This window comes from Betta splendens, chromosome 13, assembly GCF_900634795.4.
Source record: "Betta splendens chromosome 13, fBetSpl5.4, whole genome shotgun sequence".
Classification (NCBI taxonomy): Eukaryota; Metazoa; Chordata; class Actinopteri; order Anabantiformes; family Osphronemidae; genus Betta; species Betta splendens.
In genome coordinates, this window is record NC_040893.2 from 15126065 (window position 1) to 15144242 (window position 18178).

Genomic DNA, 18178 nt, shown 5'->3' on the forward strand with positions numbered 1-18178 from the left:
CACAGCGGACAACCCCCGCTTCCGAGAGGCGCCGTTTGTTTTTTACTCAGGCTCCGCGGACGCTACGGACGGACACTATTTACATTTTTGTTGCCGCCAACTGCTGAGAGTTACAAAAAAAAAGGCTGACTAGGCGACGCGGGAGCCGCCGGTGCCGCCGGTGCCGTGAACGAGACCGCCGGGAGGCTGCGGCCCGAGTGCTCTCCTCTCTCGCCCGCATTTGTCGGTGTCTCCCGGTGTCGCTGACCGCAGAGGAGCAGTCTGAGAGCTCTCGAACTCAAGAGTCTGTGGGGGAATGAGCAGGATGATGGAGAGAGGGAGGGAGGGAGAGCCGAATCGCAAGACCGCTGACAAACAGAGAGAACGCTGCAAATCTTGGCCCTGAAATTCCTAAGTTGTGTTAGAAAACGACAAAGCCGTTTGTTTGGTTGCCTGCTTTAATGGGGTAGAAAGGCAAACAAGCTAAACCCACGGTTGAGTTTTTTGTGTAATATCTTAATATCGTGATAATAGGAACACTGTAAGTAAAGAGCCAAGGGCTCAGGAGCTTTATAGTAATTATCTAAATGCTGAGAGAGTGTATTAACAAATACACACGCAGTCGTGTTGTTTATGTGCTTTGGAGGCGGAGGGATGAGCATAAAGTCAGTGTTGACTATTTGCTGGCCACCCTCAGCAGCAGTCGCAGCACGCGTAAGCTGATGTCGTAATGGAAGGAGCAGGAGGAGGACCCTCTCCCATGCAGAACGCTGCCGGTGAGCACACGCAGTGTTCGAGGAGCGGATGAAGGGGGGGGGCAAGAAGGAGAACAGCGGAGGTGCATTCAAAGGGGGGGAGGTGGAAAAAGCGGAGCGGGAGGCGGAAAATGAGACGGATGAGGATGATCAGCAGCGGCGGCCTCGTATGAATTACATCCAATCCTCCCACTCAAACACTTGTATTCAAATATACCACATTATCAGCATTCAGCTCCTGCTGCACCGCTCGCTCGCTGGCTCTCTCTGCCTCGCTCCATAACACAAAGACCTCAGGAAGCATCCCGGAGGCAGTAAACGTCGCAATAACTCACCGCATCTACATCAACGTGCAGCCAAAAGCAGCCAACAGTGTGTGTTTTCACTGTTACCCTCCACAAGTGTCCTCACCTGAAAGGCTGCGTTAGCTGTTAGCGCTGTAATGGAAGACTCATCAAATATTCACGCACACATTAGGACAACAGGCGTTCCCCTCAGGCGACCCGAAGGTAGATAAGGAAGTGCAGCCTGTTGTTAATGGGACCCACGATCGGTGCAGTTCCCCTTTGTGCTCGCTGGGACATGGAGTTTAAAAAGTTTTAGGGAGCTTCATTAAAGCCCAGCATAACAGCATTCATAAGCGTGGCATTAAATCAAGCTTCTCCAGACGTGAGACTGGTACATACTGGTCCGCTCCCTCCCAGCGATGGTTAAAGGGAACATTAGATCCGGCCTAATGGTGTTGCTGTAAAAGCTTCCTCCTCGATGAACTCACACGCCATCCACGGCACATCCCCAGTTCGAGACGTTCTAATAAAACCGAGCTGCGCCGCGAACGGAGATCTGCCAACGGGACTGTGGTTGTGGCGCGTGAGCCCCCGTGTTCGTAACACCGAGGGGATCGGAGCACGGTTAACGCGCGCCGCTTGGCCTTTTAATTCCTGCTGCCGTCGCTCGTCGTAAAACTTAATGAAGCCCTGGTTATGACTCATGTAAACAAAGCGTATGAGCGGTGCCTCCCAGAGCAGCGCTGCCTGTAGCGGATGGCGCTGCCCTTAAAGCGCTGACAAAGGAGAGCGGAGGCGCCACCAAACGCGCGGCGGGTGGAGGCGGTGGAGGTTATTTGTTTCATCAGGAAACAACAGGAGTTTAATGGAAAGTTGGTCTTCATTTTGAGAAGCATTAGCACTAATCAAAGCCCTCGTGAGAGACAGACTACCTGTTATCCCAACCGTGATCTCATTTGTTACTCTGATTATATGAACGCATCCGAGCTAATTTGACAATGATATATAGTGATGGTTCAAAATTTTAATGAAGTCCCCATTAGCCACGTAAGCAAGCGCACGCACCTCCACGCGCCTCTTGCTGCAGACCTGCTTCTTGCAGCAACTTTTCTAAGAATAGAATTCTTATGGCGACACTAAAATAAACCTCGTTTAGCTTCAGAGCGTCAGACTGTTGACTGACACATTTGGGTTTGTTTTGTTAAACGTATTGCAGCAGAAAATGTTTCGTAATAGATTACTTTGACATGGTTCATACGTTTTTACTAATATACTGTACTGTATGTATTTTATATTTATTAATAACAATATAATCCCGGCATGGCTGGATCTGTATTGTTTCTTAGTCATAACAAATTGCTTCTGTTGCCTCCACAAAGAGACAAACGCTAGACCGGCTTCCATTATAGCGCTGTTTCTAGAGTTTAATTGCTTTTTAATTATCCTCATCGGTGGGTGAGTACAGTACGTCTCAGAACTCCCACTCAAATGTAATACTGCCACAAATACCACTTTATACAACTGCTGTATTTCTGTACTGGAAGCTTTACTATAAGTACAAAGGCAAGATCTTATCAGCGTGAAGCTTTTTCTCTGATGAAGTATGTGAAGTTTGTAAAAATCCATGTAGCAAAACTTAACCCTAATCAAACTAATATTGTTTGCACGCTTTAATCTCTTATGGTCTTATTAAATCAAACATTGTGTTACATCGAACATCTTATTGTGTCAAACTGCTCTGTGCAAAATGTTCAAGGAACCCAATTTAACCCTGAGTGGCTCCTTCTCCGTCCCCCAGGTAACATCAGGAACACGGAGAAGCTCAGCTTCGACCGCCAGCAGCAGTACGAGATCCAGGTGACGGCCTGGGACTGCGGCCAGAAGCGCGCCCTGCGCAGCGTGCCGGTCCGCATCGACGTCAAGCCTGTGTGTAAACCCGGCTGGCAAGGTGGGCGCCGCGCGTCTGCGTGTGTGCAGAGGTGTAGTGTGTAGTGTGTAGTGTGTGTGTACGCGGGCGGGAGCTGTGTGCGTTTATTCCCGCCGATTTTTATTATTTGCATGAGTATTTATGTGTGTGTGTGTGTGTTTGTGTGTGTGTGTGTGTGTGTGTGTGTGTGTGTGTGTGTGTGTGTGTGTGTGTGTGTGTGTGTGTGTGTGTGTGTGTGTGTGTGCCTCCTTATCTCTGAGCGTGCTCCACTCGCTTCTATTTCTTTGTATACAGTAGCTATTGCATTTCCCCGTCTCTCTCTCTCTCTCTCTCTCTCTCTCTCTCTCTCTCCCGTGTTTTCCTGACTGTCTCCCTCCCTGTCTCTCCGTCCCCCTCGGAGGAATTGGACTGTCACGTTTAGCTGGCGTGATCAACGGCACTTTACTAAGCGCATTGTGACACAGCCAACACAGCTCTTTGCACATCAGAAAGGAGTCCTGGCAGCTTTAACAAGGTCCAGGATGATGCAAAGACAAGTGTCTGCGCCGAGTATTACAACAGCAGCAGCACTTGAGATAACTGGAGACACAGTTTACACTTGTCAGAGAGGCCAGAAGCACATGATAAGAGACGGTGCATGGGGGGGTGTAACCCAATCGATCTGTGGCTGCGAGCCTTACAATAAAAAAAGGTATTAACCAACCACAATCCATAATCAATAAATAATAACTGTGGTATGTGTCAGCAGGTATCATTTCATGAGAATCCAGGCAACAGTTGCTGCTAATCTCACCCACCTGCTCTTGTGCATGTGTGTTGCTGTGCGTGCTCAGTCAATAACAGCCTCTTTTTGTGCCATTTTGCGTCCAGCGTCGCTAGCGCGTTGGCAGCGGAGACAGAAACCGTTGGGTCGTTCGCCGCGTCCTCGCGAAACCAGCGCCAACACACACCTGTGGTGAAACCTTGGCGAGGTCCGAGTCTCCGGAGGAGAAAGACAAAGTTGAATCAGTTCATCAAGGAAATGAATGATTTAAAGAACATCTTGAAACTCTTGCCATTAGCACTTACTGGTCTAAATAATTTCTAAAGATGGTTACGTCTGGAAGCCTCCAGTTCTCACTGGACTGGGCTCCGACTTCAAGATTTAAGAGCAAGCGAGGGCACCAAAGCAGCCTTAGACCTGTTCAAATCATCAGAAGCAGCTGTAGTCACGAAGTCATACACTGGAATCTTTTTGCGTAGGGACACGTGAAGCGTTCACATACCCGTCCGCCGGCTGAGTGTGGCCACGGATCAGCTTAGTGTCATCACACGCAGACGCCGTGGCTGCGGCGGGTCCACCGTGTGACTCCCTGCAATAATCCTGCCTCTGAAGCCTGTTTGCAAAATATTCTAAGTGCGTTTTTTTCAAATTAGGATTTCCAGCACAACGATAACAAGGACACACACACACACACACACACACACACACACACACGTACGGTCCCCTGATGAAAGGGCAGACGTCCCTGTGAGTGTTGTTGGGCAGTGAGGACCAAGGGAAGGATGGAGGTAAATGCCATTGCTACAGATCAGGGGATGTTTAATGGCTAGTGGATGCTGAATTACAGACAGGCTACTTTGGGAATGTCCCAAATATCTGCACGCTTCACTGACACGCGCCTTAGATGGGCCGAAAAAGAGCAGTAATGCGTCTGATGGAATTAGTATCGGTCTGTGTCCGTGGGACGCGGGCTCGTACAGCGCGTTCTTCCTCTGGTCTTACGTCATCACGGCGCCTGTCAGCGCTGTGGACTGAGGTTCTCAGGTGTGTCCGGGCTTTTAGCCCGTCTGCTCTTTCATCAAACACCCTGCAGGCAGGTGGGTTGTCCATAAGTGGACTGTGGTCCTCTTGTCAACCATCTTTATCGGATTTCTTCTGCAGCAGCAGTGGCGTCTCTGATGGCTCTGTCAGAAAGATTGAAGGGCCTAAATAATAAGTGGTGAGACAGACAGGACACCTGCCGGGTCTGGTCTGTAGCCTTAAAGAGCTCTGCAGCGCTAACATAGGCTGAATACGCGCCCCAGCCTAGGTAAATCAAACTAAATGCACTGAGTACCATAAATAGTTAGTTTCCAAACTGTGCCAGAATCAGAGTGTGTTTCTCTCACACAACAACAGAATCTGTTGTACAATAACTGATATCACATGAAGTTATAGCATAAGTTTTAAAAACTAGCAATAAAGGAATCATTTCTGGACCATCTGTGTTAATCAAAGCCAACAGTTTATGCAACAGGACTGTAAAAGAGCTGCTTAATGTCCCATTAAATCTCGGTTGTGCCCCCGTTACCTATAAAATCCAAAGCATCTATTTCTGTCACATATATCCAGGTTGTTCTCTCTCTCTCTCTCTCTCTCTCTCACACACACACACACAGACTGACAGATTGTCACACTGGTGCAGGGAAGGAAATTTGCATATTCATATCCGTCCCCTGCGTTGTGTGTGTCTGAGCCTTATGTGTGTCCACATGCTGGTGTGTGATGTGTGCACACACGGCTTAGCGCCGTTAAACGCCCCAATTTAAAACTGACCTCATGGGTATTGTCAGTCAAGGCAATTAGCACAAACCTCAGACTGCGGTTCTAGTTCCGATCAGAGAGAGTTCTGCCTCTCACCGTCAGGGTCTTTCTTTTCCATTGAAGACAGCCTTTTCGGAGCCTTTCTGGGGGGAGTTAGCATTAAATATTTACTATAACAGCAGCTCTATTTTACAGCATTACACAGGTGGTGGAGAATTACCCTTGTTTGATGTCTGCATTTGCCACAAAAGTAAAGTAAAGCTAAATCTATTGACATGCCGCTTTGATTATTGTGGCGGTAAATTTGTAAAGTGGAATAAAACATTTATATCTTTAGAACATGCCATGTAGGAGAAGTGGCTGATTATTAAAAATGCATGCACCACTCATCAGTGCTACTCTTTCAGAAAGAAGGTTTATGCACAGAGTCTGGGACCAATTTTAGCAATAAATCTGTCTCAGACATGTGTAAGTCTCCACTCAGATACATGTAATTGATTCCCCCAAAATGTGCAGCCGAGCTATAAAATCGATCACTTCTAAGTCAAAATCTAATCCAAGTGAAACCAGGCCAACACTGAAGCACTCCGCTGACATCACTTATGATGACATCATCATGAATTTTTAAAAGGGACATTTTGAAAATGTCTCTATCTCCAGCAGAGTTGAGAAGATTTAAATACAAGTTTTGAAGGAAATGGGACTTCAGATACAAAATAACACACTAAGAATTCCTTTGTTGCCCCAAACAACCTGCTTTTATTTCCTAGAGATGCTCCATCTCTTCACTAAACACAAATTAAAATACAAATACATACATAGTAAGTCCTAGAGAAGCAGATGGAGAATGACTAGATGATCGGCGTCTTTGGTAATAAAAGTCATGTACACAGTGAATGATAGCTGCACAACAAGGCCATCAACCATTGTTTTGTGTCAGTAACAGCTCAAATGAAACTGACCTCAGAAATCACTATCGCCTTTGTTTTCTGCTTTTAATAGAGAAAAATTCTGTTAATTTCTCTTCCTGAAGATAAATATTCTCTAAGTAAAGGTTAAAAGAAAGTAATAAGACTCACATCAAGATAATTTCCACTGTGAAACTTATCTGCAAAGAAATAAAGCTTTTGTCAAATAAGATCTAATTATATTTGGCTGAAAAGAAGCTATGTTGAGTTGTGGTTTGCTGATGGTTCGTGCTCAGGTGAAGCCTCGTATCTGAGATCAACACAAACTGGCTCAGAGAAGCTGCACTTTCCGCCGACTCTCCATTGAACCGTTGGTGCGTGTGCACGTGCGCGTGCGTGTGGCAGCCAATGCTGCAGATAAGAACAGGAAGACGAGGAATTAGAGAGAAGAAGAAATGTATGACTTGGCTTCCTCTTTCCCATTTCCTCCATCCTTCTCCTCCATCTTCCTCCTCCATCTTCCTCCTCCTCCATCTTTCTCCTCCTCCTCCTCCTTCATCTTCCTCCTCCTCCTCCTCATATTCCTCCTCCTCCTCCTCCTCCTCCTCCTCCTTCTCCATATTTCTCTCCTCCTCCTCCTCCCTCCTCCTCCTCCTCCTCCTCCTCCTCCTCCTCCTCCTCCTCCATCTTCCTCCTCCATCTTCCTCTTCCTCATCTTCCTCCTCCTCCTCTGCCTCTGATCGCATGCTGAGCCTGTCCGCCTGCTGCTTTAGCACTTTTCATCCCTCCCTGGTGTTACCTTGTTTTCACATATTACTACCATTGTTTCCCTTTCGCCTTTTACGTCTGAATGGGTCCTGCATTTTTTCTTTACGCTGTGATCTGTCCTGTGTTTTTCTTCCCCTTTGATGCTTTGATTCCTTCCTTTTTGTCTCTTCTCATCACTTCACTCTCATGTTTCTTTCATTTCTTCTCTGCTGCACTGGTGGTTTGAAGTAGGAGCCCACTGGTCTCCAGTGTAAACCTCCTGCTGCTTCCTGACGCTGCACCTGAACCACTTTTCCCTCTTTCTGCATTGCACAGCCCTCCTCTGCTTTCCGGCAGGGGTTTGGATGGTACCAGACAGAGGCGGGCCTGGCACCGTCGCTCCAGCTTGGTGTTTTGCAGGAAAACGCAGCAGCTGTGTAGAATAAAGGGGCAGAGACAAAAAGACATAAAATATCATTGCTGCGCGTCCAAAAGCAAAACATACACACTGATGTGTGCATGAAACTGAAAGGTGCGCGTTCTGTAGCACAGGCACAGACGTGACGTGAACACGGAAGGAGGACGACGCTTCCCCGGTGCTCGTCTTTGTGCCAGTTAAGATTGGAGTTTCTTTTCTAGTGCCACTTAAGTGTCAAGTCGACACTGAGCTATCATGATTACAAAGACAAAGAGAGTGATAAAGCAGCAGGAAGCGGCTCGGACGGACCGAGGATGGCAGGTGTTTAAAGGGAAGAGATACCCGTTGTTATCCTCAAAGGAGCAAGTGGAAATATCAGAAAGTTGGCGACGATGTACGACATGAGCTCTGTCTCAATTCTACCCATGAATCGATCGATTACATCTTCGAGTAGCGGCGCCGCGTGAGCAGGATAGAAATAAAAGTAGAGGGAAGAGGTGAAGCTCTTTTCGACTCAGTTTGACTGAAAGGTTTCAGTCAAACTTTAAAACCCACGTCATTTCCCCAATTTACAAAACTACTTAATCAAACTAGTTATAGTTCTTATTCATCCACATGTGATGGTTGTTGTTGCACAGCTGTCTGTTTTTTTGCTTGACCTGTGGCCAAGAGGAGCAGGAGCATTAGATCGAGATTGAGAGGCCTCCATCCTGATGCATGAAATCATGCTTCGCTCCCACAATATTCAGGAGGGAAGAAATATTCCCCTTCATTTTGTCTTTTAATGTTTTGCATTATCAGCGGCCACCTTCACAATCCCTGCCTCTATTTTCTCCTATTTTCGTCTTGCGCTCGTATGAAACAAGAGCTCTCTAAGCACTCAAGACAGAAAGAGGAGAGTAGTCTCCTTTATGGAGCGCAGAGAGCATGCATGAAAGCATTAAAATGAATGCTTTCGGGGTACGGCAGGTTGTAGGAGTGAGAGGAGGACAGCGAGGAAAGAGGGGGAATCAGAGAAATGACACAGTTTAAAGTGGAGGCAGACGGATGAGGACGGAGGTGGAGAGGAAGGGAGATGGAAGGGGAAGAGAGGAAGAGAGGAGCAGAGTGCACTTTTAAATGGAAATGGGCTCTCCCACTGATAGCCGAGAGTAATGACGACCCCCCCCCCCCCCCTCCACCCGCGCACGCCACTGCTCCAACATGAGTGTCAGCATTTTTACATGCGCACACACACACACACACAATATTCACACAAAAGTCATCCTACACGCTTACATTTAAAAGCATGGAAGAGCCTACACACACACACACACACACACACACACACACACGCACGCACACGTTCCCACAGCCTCCAGAGATAGGGAGCAGCGTGAAAGTGTGATGATGCATCATTTTCCTAAGCACCTCCATCCATCTTCTTTTCCTCACCATCTTTCACTCTCTGCTTTTCACACCCTTCATTTGAAGGAGACTGCTCAAACGCACTCGTACGTTTCCATGGATATTCTTAGTGGCATTACAAAGCATTCAGGCCCGTCCACGCTTTGCAGACTTCATTATCCTGTGGATTTTATTTGAAAGTGATGAAACTGACGCTGATCTGAGCCCAGCGACCTACAATGAAAACATGAAACAGCGGGAGATTTTTCTCTAATTTAGTCCAATTTAGTAAATCTCTTTTTCATTATTGTGAAAAAAAAGCTCATTTAGCATCGTGTTCAAATAAAAATGAGACATCCAGCGATAACGTTTCCTTAAAATGCCCTCTGTTTTTGAACCTTAGTCATGTTTAGGAGGCAGGAGAGGCCTGATTACGCTCTGCCTCATATCATTTATGATGGATGTGCTGTTGCGTGGATGTGTTCTGATCCAAACCACTATATTTACTGTGGTGCAAGTAGCAAACATATCGTTACAGTGACGTTTTAGATCCTAAGCTTGTCGACCGGTTCCAGCTGAGGTTACAAACAAGCATAAAATCCACTGATCACTACACACACACACACACACACACACACACAAACACACACACACACACACACACGCTCGTTTGAATGTTCACGGACCACGTGAGGAGGAGGAACTTCAGCACAGAAGCAGCTCCACATGTTTGTTGTCTTCATGTCTGTCCTGCTTCCTCTGCGTCACGTCTTCCTCTTAAACTCATACAGAGCTCTGTGAGTTCTGTTTGTTGTACTTTAGGCATGAACACAACTCAGCTGGGACCCGGTAGCTTCCTTTTAACCCGCGCTGCTTGTGAGACGGCTGGCCTTTCTTTGCACGTCAGTCTTCCTGTTCGTCTTCAATGTGGTGTCTTAATGCTTGTGTTGAGTCAGAGGTCCAGGGTTGTGCTGTGTCTGCGACTGATACCAGCAGCATCAGGGTCCGTGACCACCGGAGTTACAATGACTGCTGGTAGAGGCTCAAGGAGTCATATGAAACTTAACACAGTGTCCTCCAATCTGTTAAACCTGACCTCAAGAGATTGAAGATAGAAGAAGGTGAAGCTCATCTTCAGTTGTTTTACACAGTAGCAGAAAATGAACTGAAAGTCGACTCCTCGTCTGCAGCCTTAACCTTGCATTATATTTATGCACGTGTTGGGAAAAGCTTTTAGTTTTTATTTACACCCACAGAGCAACGTATTAGAATATCGCGCCATCCTTTCAATGTCACCGGACTTGGCAACGTGTGAGCAGCCAGACAGAGTGTGCAGGAAGGAAAGGCAGCAGACTGACACAGTCGCCATATTGTGCTGCACGACGTCATCGACGTCTCTACGCCAGCGTTCGCTCCACTATGAGAGGAACGTGGAAGTAGCTGTTGAAGCTACAGAATGGAAGGATGGGACAAAAGTCTGACACTGTTTATATTCATCCTTATAAATCAGAATCTGCTTGTGGTGCCCTGTAAACACTTCGCTGGGCTTCGGCAAAGACGCTCTTTTCTATTTCATTCCTGCAGTATTTCCTGTTATTAAAGATAAATGCCTCTGTCAAATATTTATCAGCGATATGAGACTGTATGTGGCCTTATCTTATCTCCGCTATAAATTGAAGCGAAGGCGCTTGTGTGTTTGGGCGAACGCGTGCCGTATTTCTCCCCGTATCAGTTCCTGTTTTTACAGTACATCGGTGCTTTCTTGTTTCAGCACCACCTACCTTATGTCTGACCACAGAGGGGAGTCCTGTTTCAAACGCAGGCTGAACATCTGCTGCCGCGCTTTTCATCGGATGCTGAACTCCGGCTGCCGGTGCCGCACCTCATTTGGTTTCAACAACGGCGCCTCTCTCTCATTACACGCGAGGGCGCGGCGTTCGCCGTCCTCGTCGCTTTGTTACAGATACAGATTCAAATACAACGTGCTGTTCCAGCTTCTTCTCACTTTGAGGGAGGTGAGCGTGAGCTGCAACGTGACGCCGTCGACCTGGGACTTAAACAGAGTGTCGAAACCCATTACGCGTATTTACAGCAGCTACAGATTAAGGCTTTAATTACAAGCTTCACACGTTTGTCATATCACGATTTGATCTGAAAAGCGCTAATTAATTTTACATGTTCTGGGAAGTTCGCTGCGTTAAAGTAGCTAGTTATGAAAGAGAGGAAGAAGAAGAAGAAGAAGAAGAAGAAGAAGAAGAAGAAGAAGAAGAAGAAGAAGCTGGAAACCACTGGCATGACTTAAAAGCAGCGTTTAAACTTTGTGCTGTGGCAGGAAACAGCCTGACTCCATATATCTGAAGGTACGGTGATAAGTGAACCCGGGTCACGGCCCCCTCCAGACAAATAGACTAGGTGTTCACTCAATGAGATTAAAAACTATTAAGAGAGGCTGAGAGTGAAACCACCTTAATCCTTTCAAAGGCACTTTTTACTATTCCTCATGTTTGTGCAACGCTGCCTGAGTCGTAAAGCTTAATCACCCCCCTTTCACACTCAACCCAAGCCCTCCTCCGATCTGCATGCACACTGACGTGCTCGACTCATTACCCATCATTTATCCTTCCACGCTGACTCGCTCCCTCCCGTGCATCCTTAACTAGGCCCTGCCCGTGCGTCCTGCACCTTTCAGCATGTACAGCCAAGTGTTCGACAGGTCGTGTCTGCCGGCTGCTGCCAGAGCATCTGCTCTGCAGCCCCAGCCTCCGTGTGAGAGGTCCGTCTTTAAACCAGCGGTTATTCCGTTTTTTTACCAAGAGTTCATTTACAAGTGGAACTTCTTTGAGGATTATCATCACAGTCATGTTGCCAAGCAACCAGTGGAGATATAAGCTTTGTATAAGCAGGTATTTGTAGAGTGCGGGTACCAGCACCCCTGATTTCCAGTGTTTATCCTAAACTAACGATGCCTCGGCTGCAGCTCTGTACTCGTCAGACGTTTACAGGAGAGCTGCCGTAGCTCATCTGATGCTAATGCAAAATGCAAATGAATGTGAATGAATGGCAAAAAGCAGCAGGATCACAAGATAAATGAATAAAAGCCTTTGGCAAAAAAAAGAATAACTGGTGAGGCGCTCATGACACTGCAAACTGTAAAAACCTCTCTCTGCGTCACCAGTCATCAGTCAACGCACCTCTTGTGCCCAACTACTTTTTACAGTAATGCACTGTGGGTTTTTCCGTTCCTCGTGTAGCACTCAGCACTGTTTGGGCCTGTTGTGATCAGCCCACGGTGCCGTTTCGAGATGTAAATAGGCGCGACGCGGTGAGGGCGGTGGGGAGGGAGCGTCGCAGATGCCGCCGATCCGCCAGCTCCTCGTGGTCCAAAGCGCGCTGTGATTGGCTGGTGAGCGGCGTGGATCCTACAGCTGTAGAGTTAGAACGATGCCATGAGAGAAGCCGGTAATTGGACTGTCAGCATTCGGATTAAGCAAACACAGTAAATGCATGTTTCGCAGCATTTACAGCTGAGCCTGTTGCTCGGTTTGAAACCGAGGTAACGAGAGCGATGGTCTCGCTGTAAACAAGACCCGTAAACCCGCCAGGCGTCGCTTTGCATTTTCGCAGTTCATTCTCTCGTTTGGCGGCTGTAAAGACTGACAAAACACAAAAATCACAGCCCGAGGCCGGAGAGAATGACGGGAGAAGCAGAAGCATCAGTGCCACACCAAATAATAGCCTGCTCCGACAGAAAGCCCAATCAGACAGGCTGACAGCGTAATGACTGCTGCGGCTAATGCAGGTACTGCACTGCACTCCAACAACAATGCAGCAATTTCATTAGACGGCCACATTCTGCCAGAAGGATATTGAGCTGCGATGCCAGAAATATCAGTGACAGTGAAAAGTTGGACACGGCGTCTTGTTTTGACGGCGGCCTGAATGGACGAAATGAGGCGAAAAGCGTCCTGTAATAAAGGCAACAAGTAAAACGGGGGAAATTAGATGTGATTTCAGATAATAGTCTGCAGCCAGTGGGTGTTTTCATCCAGGGGCCGCTCTAATCTGTCATCTCTATTACCAACGCAATCACTCTGTCTGCCTCTCCTGCCAGGCTGGAGCAAGCGCGTGGACTACGAGCCAGGAACGGGCAGCAAGCAGCTCTTTCCCAAGATGCACCTGGAGACGTGCGGCGGCCTGCTGTCGTCGGCGCGGACCACCGTGGAGCTGCAGACCAGCCACATCGGGAAGGGCTGCGACCGCGAGACCTACTCGGAGAAGTCGCTGCAGAAGCTGTGCGGTTGGTGTCGCGCGCTCCAGGGTTTAGACGGGGCCCCGGGGTCGGAGTCGTCATCTCTGACTAACGGCCTTCACGCGCTCCGTTCCAGCTCATCTGGATGCACAGCGTCCTCGCCCCCGCTCCCCTGGCACCCAGTTCCATGCATGGTTTACCACTAAAGAGTTCTTTTCAGGCACCTCATAATCATTATCTGATAGCGAATAGAATAAATTGTAATTGCTTTTTTAAAGCACAATCAATTTGAGATAATGTACAAAGACATCGGGCGGCGAGGAGCCCGCAGCTGGGAGCCGGAGAAGTCGATGCGTGTTTATTTACGGAGGGAATCTAATTACTGCAGTCAGAATGTCGACACTGGCATGAGTGCGAGTGCGAGGAAGAGAAAAACAGCTTTACAGACGGCAGAAAAAACATCAATTAATGTGCTAATGTGTTATTAGCAGAAATGAGCGGATTCATGTAGGAATTGTTCGCCTGGACAAGGGAGACATGGCAGATTCTGACACGGCCCATTTTTCCTCCCAACGACCTGTTTCCCATGTTGTTTTGATCTGTCGCTGCCGCTAATTGCTCATAAATGCAACGTATAAGTAATATAAGTGTTACAGTGGGTTGCTAAGGGCGCGTCCCATGGAAACAGGGCGTGACTGGCTGATTCATGCGCTCATCCTGCCCTTGTCTCCTCACGTCGCTATTGGAGTCGACTTGCCATGTTCTGCGTTCCTGAACAACGATTCACATCTCTTTGCCTTTTGAAAGTCAGTTTCATTTGCCATGAATCAATACCCACATCCTCTCCCCATCCCGGCCCATTGATTACATATTAGGACCTGCCATCTGCCCCACTCATACGTAATCATACCAAGGTTAGGCCAATACACACCCTATCAGGCCTGATTGTTATTGGCACATCCTCTGTCACGCCTCTTATTTGTTTCCCCCGCTGTGACCCCAGGGGCGTCCTCGGGCAGCACCGACCTCCTCCCCGCCCCCGGCGCCGCCACCAACTGGACCGGCTCCCTGCTGAGCGACAGCGGGAGGGACAGCGACTTGATCTTCAGGTTCGACGGGCGCCAGGCGGCCAAGATCCCCGACTGGGTGGTGCCCCAGAATCTGACGGACCAGTTCACCATAGCAACGTGGATGAAGCACGGGCCGAGCCCCGGCCTCAGGGCCGAGAAGGAGACGCTGCTGTGCAACTCCGACAAGACCGGTGAGAACCGACCCGAACGGGTCACTGGCATGAACGAAAGGCTGCCCCTCGTGACTGGTGCAACTGGAATTAATGATATGATCATTCATTAATTCCCTGTCAGTGCCGCAGTGTGTAATAGTTAAAGGTAACTGCGCTTTATAGCTGTACTGAAGTTTGAAAGGGAAAAAGTCTTTGTGACCCGCTTTCCGTGGCTCCGTCCAACCGGCTGTCGGGCCTGACCTCCGCCGACTCAGTGATCCGGTCCCCCGGCGCCGACCCGTTTCCTTCTCTCCCCCACAGAGATGAACCGGCATCACTACTCGCTGTACGTCCACAATTGCCGCTTGGTGTTTCTGCTGAGGAGGGACTTCACCCAAGTGGACACATTCAGACCGGCCGAGTTCCACTGGAAACTGGAGCAGGTGAGCTGATGCTGGAGGCGCAACTTTGTAGATTTGAAAAGTAGGCTGTGGTTTGTTATTGCTGCTTATTCTCTTTCAATCCTAATACAACAAAAACAGCCCAGCCTTTTAATTAACCTCTATTATTTTGCAGCGCTCCCACGCGCCTCTACTTAATAACCACGCCGTTTTATAATAAATTCTGCGCCTCCTCGTTGAATATTTGTCACAGATGTAAAGATTTTCTGGCTGGTGCTGAGGTGTGTGGGTTTTTTCCCTCTTCACTGTCACTTCATCTGAAATGAGACCTGAAAAATACAGCAAATGTTTGTTTTAACATGTAAATATCAGCAGAGCAAATTCCGGCTAGATTAGATCAGGGGTTAACGTTCCCCGTTCCCCATCGTTGTGGAATAATTGTTTTTTATTATTAATTAAAACTTCGTGAAGTGTAAAAGAAGCGCTCGTTCCACGCTCTCTGTGCGTCTCTTACAGACGGGTATTGGGTTCAGGATCGTGTGCAGCTGTTTGTTGATCTCCAGTCAGGTCAGGCAGGTCACCTCGACTCCTCACCTCCTCACGCTCCCTCAGCGGAGACGGCGGAGACAGTAGGGAGAGAGAGAGAGAGAGAGAGAGAGAGAGAGAGAGAGAGAGAGACGCAGCTGGTCCTTGGGCTAATTTGATCAGACAGATCACGAACGAGGCTGTCCATCGGCCTCCTGACGTGTGTGTGTGTGTGTGTGTGTGTGTGTGTGTGTGTGTGTGTGTGTGTGTGTGTGTGTGTGTGTGTGTGTGTGTGTGTGTGCGTGCGTGTGTTTGTGTGTGTGTGTGTGTGGGTCACAGGTCTGGACCATGCAGATATTTTTGGAGCGCATGTTTCGGACCGGCTGCATCAGAATAAAGTAGTTTGATTTCATATGAGCCGACGATGTAAGCGTGTGATTTGATTATACACAGTTTAAACATAAGCAGTGAGAAAAAGCTCGGTCCCGACCGATTTACTTGATTCCCGTGCTTTTCAGGACCGGGTCAGTGCCTCAGACTTGGACTCATGGTGTCTGAGCTGCGTGGGGGTTGTCTTGCTTCCTGCTCTTAGCTGTAGGTGAGACGGGTTCGTGTGCTTCCAGGCCACGCATGCCTGTCGCAGGCGACACAATAGGTCTCCAGTTGTAGACTTTCTGAATTTCCTTCTCGTTCTCCCGTCCTCTCTCTAAACGTCCTCCCTTTTGTTAACAGTTGTCTCCGAGATCCGAGACATGAAAGGGAAGTTTCATTAAGTCGCTATCTCCCTTTGCATTGTCGCCGCTTCCTCCTCGTCGGCTAATGCCTCTTCAACACAATGAACTCCTGAATAACTCCAATGCAGCGTCGTCTCCTCTGCCTGCACGCGTTCATCACCGACGTCTAATTAAATTCTCATTCACTCCAATCAGCCGTTGGAAGCTGCTGCATAATAACTGGACTAGAGGGAAAAGATAAGTACAGATATTAGTTTTACCTGCAGGAAAAGGTCTATCTGTTACGAACGGGCTGCAGCTTGAGGCCTATTGTGTTCCTGTTATGTGTCTCACCGAGGAGGTTGTTATTGAGTTCCGTGAACAGCTTTAAGTTGAGCTTAAGCAAAGGCGATGATTTTTAATGTTGACAACTTTTGTACTGAGTGTGAAAGAACAACGTAGAAAATTGAATTGGGTGCCCACAGTCCAGGAAGCTGTCCTCGGGCCCCTGCAGCCGACGAAGCCATCCTGGCTTTAACTCACAGACCGGGTCGTTGTTTTCTACTGGTCCCATTCATTCGTCGAGGCTGTTGTTCGTCATATCCTGCCAGGGTCCTGCTCACTGAGTCTTGTTCACGCGTTGGTCACGTTAGAAGCTTGAAATGTAAGAATTTACTTTGAGCCTGTTCACTGCTTGGTGCGTGGTTAGAATAAAGCCTCCATTGTGTTCGCAAACAGTATGACAACAATGACGGGCTTTGATGAGAGAAAAAAATCAATGAGAAGTCACCGACAGCAGTTTAGCTGCAGAGCGAGGCTCAAAAATAGCGTACGACTGGGATAATTGAGATCTATGGTAAATGATGTTTCCTCCAGAGACTGAAATAGCGTAATTACCTTTGGTTACCTCATGTAAAGTGCATATTTCTTCAGTAAAGTAATCAAGCTCACACTCCGGGGGAACTTTTCCTGGAATCACACATGGACAACGGTGGAAAATTTGAAATTTAATCAGAGAATCCATGGCTACGATAAACTCGATAAATCTCCTAAAGCTCATAACAGGAAACATCAGCTCCAGCGCCACCGCGGAACCGTCTGCGCTCATCTGAATTACAGCACAGACGTTCAAGTCAAACGGTTCCTCAGCGATCGAGTTCAACGGGACCAACTGGGTCGAGGCAGCGCTTCTCAGACCGGTTGTGAACGTGTGCCCCCCCCCCCCCCCCCCCCCCCCTTCTAACAGCCCCCCCCCCCTCCTCACTGGTCCGAGCCTGTTGTCACAACAAACATCTCCAGAGCTCAATCTGACGAACGCCGAGCATCTGGCATTTTCCCATTGTTGTGCTGCTGTCGACTGATGCATCAGAAGCGCCTTTGTTAGTTCTCCGCAGACTGTTTGGAGAGCGAACTACCTGATGAGCTTATGAAATGATGTGCTGCTGTTATGAAGTCAGGGAAAAAAAAGGAGAGACACCTGAAACAGGCGATTCTCACGCGTTGGACGCGTCCTGTAGTTTGAGCCGTGATGCTTGTCTTAGCTGTTTTAATGTTGCGCTTACTTCCTGTGACACACACACACACACACACACGCACACACACACACACACACACACGCACACGCACACACACACACACGCACACACACACACACACACGCACACACACACACACACACACGCACACACACACACACACACACACACGCACACACACACACACACGCACGCACGCACACACACACACACACACACACACACACACACACACACACACACACACACACACACACACACAGCGCCTCCCTCCTCATGGGAAGCCTCTTGTTGAATGATAGATGACTCCCACTAAAGAGCCGGCTAAATTTAGAGCTGTGCTGCAGCAGCTGGCTCCAAAGAGCATGATGGGCACGCGCATGCACATTATTTACACGGGCTCTTGAAGGGTTGCCATTACTGTCTGTCTCACCTTGTACCTCGATTCTTGAGGCACACGCACACAATTTTTACTTTATTTGAGGCATTAAGCTCCTGTGGATGCTTTTTTTTCCCGTCTCTGTGTGTCTCGTCTTTCTAGCTCAGGGTCAAGACTAAGA

The 18178-nt window shown here is 48.2% G+C and overlaps 1 protein-coding gene across 1 annotated transcript in view; it reads left to right on the forward strand.

Annotated features, from left to right (window-relative positions):
* The window catches only part of LOC114867806 (calsyntenin-2-like), a 137146-nt gene that overhangs the window by 94726 nt on the left and 24242 nt on the right, over nt 1-18178 (forward strand). Inside the window, exons 5-8 of the mRNA XM_029170825.2 lie at nt 2820-2969; nt 13085-13270; nt 14226-14483; nt 14766-14887. Of these exons, the coding sequence (XP_029026658.1) occupies nt 2820-2969; nt 13085-13270; nt 14226-14483; nt 14766-14887 (716 nt within the window). The remainder of the gene's footprint in view (nt 1-2819; nt 2970-13084; nt 13271-14225; nt 14484-14765; nt 14888-18178) is intronic.